This window comes from Artemia sp. Qi Xiang Cuo, chromosome 13 (assembly GCF_049724085.1).
Source record: "Artemia sp. Qi Xiang Cuo chromosome 13, ASM4972408v1, whole genome shotgun sequence".
Lineage (NCBI taxonomy): Eukaryota > Metazoa > Arthropoda > Branchiopoda > Anostraca > Artemiidae > Artemia > Artemia sp. Qi Xiang Cuo.
In genome coordinates, this window is record NC_142806.1 from 37355167 (window position 1) to 37360453 (window position 5287).

Sequence of the window (5287 nt, forward strand, 5' to 3'; positions counted from 1 at the left end):
TTCCAAATACATCAGGGCTGTTCCCTTCCCGTTAAAAACAGGTATAAAACCATCCCCTTGAAGTTTTCCTTCTAACATTCACCATAAGCCCATAGCCTTACAGTGCTGTTTTTATATCATGGTTGGTTACTTCTCCCGGAATTCGTTTGAGATGGATCACGTGCGGGCGTTTTCCATTTTTATCTACGAAAACTGGATACCTTTCATTTTGGAAAATAATTTTAAAATCCAATGCCTTTAGTCGTTGAACGCATTCTTCTGCCAGTACAGGGCTTTGAATCGTTACTCGCACTACACCAAGCCTATTTGCATCATCTCCGTCAATCGCGTGTACGTTTTGAGCATTCAGGCCAATCGACATCAGGAATCGGTGGATATTCGAATGCGGTAGTTCTTTCAATACATTCTCTAGCATTGCACTAAAATCGAATTTAATCGTTTTCCTTGCTATTTCCTTTTTCCACTTTTTTAAATAAACTAAACCTCAACAAAATTTTATTAAAACCTCTATAATTTAAACTAAACCACAACAAACCTTTATTAAACCCTCTAACCTATAAACTAACCCTCAACAGTTTTTTTTTTATAAACTAAACCTCAACAAAATTTTATTAAAACCTCTATAATATAAACTAAACCTCAAAAATTTTTTACTAATACACTAAACCCCTTTTCCACTTTCCAAAAATCCGTTTCAATCTAACCTAAACTCACTTACCCAAGAACAGCACCAAATTCCCTTTCACGCGCTCCAAAATAATCTCCCGGAAAAACCTTCTATCTTTAATTGCCCAAGCGCCTGCTACTGCCAGCGCACCATCCGCTCTGTAGGCAACACTGCGCTATTATTTCACCTTTAATCTTCTTCCGCCACTGCAATTTACCTTGTTACCTGTATTCAACCGTGGAATAATGTTTTTAAATAATCATAAGATACCTAATTTGGTCTATTTTTCTCAGAAGAAAAATGACCTGTAATTACAAATCGGATATGGCGATCACTGGAGAGGTAACTGCATTTTTCCACCTTCACTCTGACTATGGAAAGCACACAAAAAAAGAGAAGCTTTTTTTCAAAACACAGCTTATTATCTTTCCAGCGTTGACTATCAACTTCTCATAATTGGTAGGAGTTGCTCGTCAGTTGCGTTTTGTTCAGTGCTTCCACTATATCCGAATTTTGGGGATTTCCCCGAGAATCTCGCTAAAACGGAGCGGCAAAAACGTTTGGCCCCAGAACTGTCAAAGCTTTAAATCCGGCCCTGGCAACAGTTCCTCTTAAGAACTCCCTTTGTCCCTCCTCCCCCAACCCTAAAAACTTAAAATGAATCCCGACAAGATCTTGCAGACATGTCATTTTAATAGTCTTGACACAGTTTCTTTTGACCTACTGCTGCCCCTCCCACAAGTAAAAATTCATGGTCCACTTTGCCCCTTGATAACCTCTGAAGATTGTTCTCGAGGTAATGTAGATATGCTATTTTGGTAGCCTGGGTACACATGATTTCTTTTGGGCTACATCAATACTTTGTCAAAAATAAATTCTACAATAAAATTAACAATGGATAAATTACTCCAACAGAAAAGGCCTCATGAAGATTCGAATCAAAGTTCTGAGCCATCAACTTCACAAAAATAAAGTAGTCCTGAACGTCTAGTTACTAATGGAAGAAAAAAAAAGCAAAAAAACTTGAAGCAGTCCATGGAAGAAAAAAAAAAAACTTGCAAATGAATCTAAAAGTAAAAAAAAAAATTAACCGAAATGTACTTAAAATTGATCCATAGTTCCCATTTATTTAGCCTTGATTATTTTCATTATTTTTTTTCTTGTTTCTTGTCCATCTAATTATATCTTGTTTTCTTGCATAAGTTTTTGGTTGCTTAAAAATCATAATTACTATGCATTTCAGTTTTGGACAATGTAAACTTCTGATTCTTTTGAGATTATCAATTTAAGAGGAATTTTGTTCGGAAAATAGGGATTTGCTTTTTTCAGCTCGTGTGGTTCCACTTTGCTCAGTGGATGAAATACAAGCTTAACTTGCAAAAAAAAAAAAAAAAAAAAAAAAAAAAAAAAAAAAAACACGGAAAACTATATTTCTGTTCAAGGTGCTAATTTAAATGTGAAAATTAGCCAAAGTAGAGCAGCTTTGATTCTTCATCAAGTTTTTTTTTTTTTTTAATAAAAATCACAGTTGTTCCAAAGGTTTTGTTGTAGTATAAAAACTGAGAGCCTTTTTCTAGAATAGGTTGTTAGATGCTAATGCAGAGCCGAATTAAATGAAAATACCCTTTTACACAAATCACATTTAAATGGTGTCTCACCTGTGTGTGAGGTTATCAAGCAGCAAAAGGGGGTTGATAAGTCCAAAATGAGAAATAATCTTGTGATTTCTGTACCACCTTGGTAAATATAACAGGAATTCACAATATTTAAAATGGCCTCTCCTTAGCTGAAGACGGTCTTTTTTGCGCATTAAAGGCTGCAAACCGGAAAGAAAAAGAATTGTACGAGAACAAAAACTATGGTAAAGTTTACATAAGCCTCGGCGGCTGTACCTCCCTCTATTAGGCGAGATTTTACCATATGAGAAGCGAATACACTGCAGAGCACTAGCAACCAGAGACGAGCATGTAGTCGAAAGTGTATCAGAAAAGGTAATCCCAAGCCATTTCAACTTTGAGACAAATTTGAGTAGCATTGTACCCACATGTAAAGGAGGAGCTGGTTTAGAAATATTAAAACACAGAAACCCGCATTTTGAAGCATTTACAGAAAGCCCAATCATATTTGAAGCATTAATCAGAACATTTAGATTTTTTGTGAGGTCTAACCTAGTATGACCAACTAGCAAAACATCATCAGCATACGCAATGTGACTAAACCAATGTATTTTCTAAAAACACGGTAGGTGACAGCATTCGCACACAGTCCGCAAACACAGTTTTAAAAATATATGGAGACAGCACACCACCTTGTCTGACTCCCTTCTTTACTGAGATAGGTTTAGATATATCAAACATCCATTTTAACGGAACCAACGAATTTGTGTTATTAAAGAAACTAAAATTGCTCAGGAAACTAAGCACATAAAAAAAATGAATAAAACTAATTCGATGTACTAAATGGTTGTGAGAATAATAACCACAAAGGATACAACAATATTCCAAAACTCCTGTAAGCACTGTTTAATGCCAGTAAAATTACTAAAATCATAAAAGTTTTTCTACACACATCACATATGAAAGGTTTCTCATCTGTACGCAGTCGTTGATATGTATTCAAACTGCAAACTTGCAAAAAATACTTCACATACATAAAATGTAACTGTCTACTCGCTCATATGTCCTCTTTGGTGCTTGGTCACATTTCCTGCTTGAGAAAAAGTTTGGTCACATACATCACATTTATACAGTTTCTCACCCCTGTGTATTCTTTGGTGGGTGTTCAAATATTCCTCAAATGAAAAAGTTTTGTCAAAAACATCACACTTAAACGGTTTTTAGCCCGTGTGCACTCTTTGGTGTCGGTTCAAACTTGATGCTTGAGAAAAGGTTTTGTCACAAACATTACACTTAAACGGCTTCTCACCCGTATGCACTCTTTTATGGGTGTTCAAATTTGAGGCTTGACAAAAAGTTTGGTCGCAAACATCACACTTAAACGGTTTTTCACCCGTATGCATTCTTGTATGGTTGTTCAAATGTGGTGCATGAGAAAAGGTTTTGTCACAAACATCACACTTAAACGGTTTTTCGCCCGTGTGCACTCTTTGGTGTCGGTTCAAACTTGATGCTGTAGAAAAGGTTTTGTCACAAACATTACACTTAAACGGCTTCTCACCCGTATGCACTCTTTTATGGGTGTTCAAATTTGATGCTTGAGAAAAGGCTTGGTCACAAACATCACACTCAAATGGTTTCTCACATGTATGCACTCTTTTATGGGCGTCCAAATGGTCTGCTCGAGAAAAGGTTTTGTCACAAACATAACACTTAAATGGTTTTTCACGCGTATGCACTCTTTTATGGGTGTTAAAACCTGCTGCTTGCGAAAAGGTTTTGTCACAAACATCACACTTAAATGGTTTCTCACCCGTATGCACTCTTTTATGGGTTTTTAAACTTGATGCGGTAGAAAAGGTTTGGTCGCAAACATCACACTTAAACGGTTTTTCACCCGTATGTACTCTTTTATGGGTGTTCAAATGTGGTGCATGAGAAAAGGCTTTGTCACAAACATCACACTTAAATGGTTTCTCACCCGTATGCACTCTTTTATGGGTTTTTAAACTTGTTGCGGTAGAAAAGGTCTTGTCACATACCTCACATTTATTTGTCTTTTTCTGTTTATGAGTTCTTTGATATCTTTTGAATTTTTCTTCCTTTTTACTTTGAAGGCGACTTTTCAAAGCTTTTTTCTGATATACTAAGCATTTTCCTTTAGATTTTGATGCACACGAAATTAAGAAACTACTCGTATATGGATTCTTTGAAACAACTAGTGACGTATTTCCCTGTAAGTGAAGTCCAGACACGTGTGGTGAAAAGTGACCTAAAAGTTTAAAAGTCTACAGAATTAACCAAACAACACAAAATTAAAACTCTTAAACAAATACATATCTCTCAAAATGTTTTGAAAGTCTTAGGAGTTAAAACAAAAAACAGTAAAACAAATATCAGGAATTATTGTAACAAAAAGAGAGAGCCAAAAGAATGCACATCATATGTTGAAGTTAGAATTTATTGGGTAGCCACACAAGCTTTGGATTAAAACAAAAAGCGACGGAAGTCACGTTTTCCTATGGTCTTGCAAATAAGAATTCAGTTGGGATACTACTACTACTACTACTACTACTAACATCTCACCGCAGCACCAAGTCACCTGAGGCCAACACAGCTACGCACGCTCCTCCTCCATCCCAATCTATTCAAAGCCTCCCTTTTTACGCCCTCCCACGAAGTTCCCATTTCCTTTAAATCTTTCTTTATGACGTCTATTGAACTGTGAACAATAAATACTTTGTTTTAGTTCACTGTTCATCAGCTATAAGCGAACTGTTAAATAAAACAGTATTTAGGCTGTGACTGATAACGACTGATAACTGGTCACAGGCAACTGATAACTGGTGATTGAAAACAGAACTAGTAAGAGCTCATCATCGTTTATTTACATGCAGAAAACACGTTTGTTTGGTATACAATTTTCACTAGGTTCTGTTCGTTTGTTTCGATTTTTTTTTCATCGTTTTTCCTTTGTATTAAAAGGATTCATCTCTCTGAGGAA

At 36.0% G+C, this 5287-nt stretch overlaps 1 protein-coding gene across 1 annotated transcript in view; it reads right to left on the minus strand.

The window, feature by feature from the left end:
* Positions 1-2881: 2881 nt before the first annotated feature.
* LOC148945248 (uncharacterized) overlaps positions 2882-5287 on the minus strand; it is a 5628-nt gene continuing 3222 nt past the window's right edge. The window contains exon 2 of the mRNA XM_089098987.1: positions 2882-4571. Coding sequence (XP_088955113.1) covers positions 3504-4571 — 1068 coding nt within the window. The 3' untranslated portion in view covers positions 2882-3503. The remainder of the gene's footprint in view (positions 4572-5287) is intronic.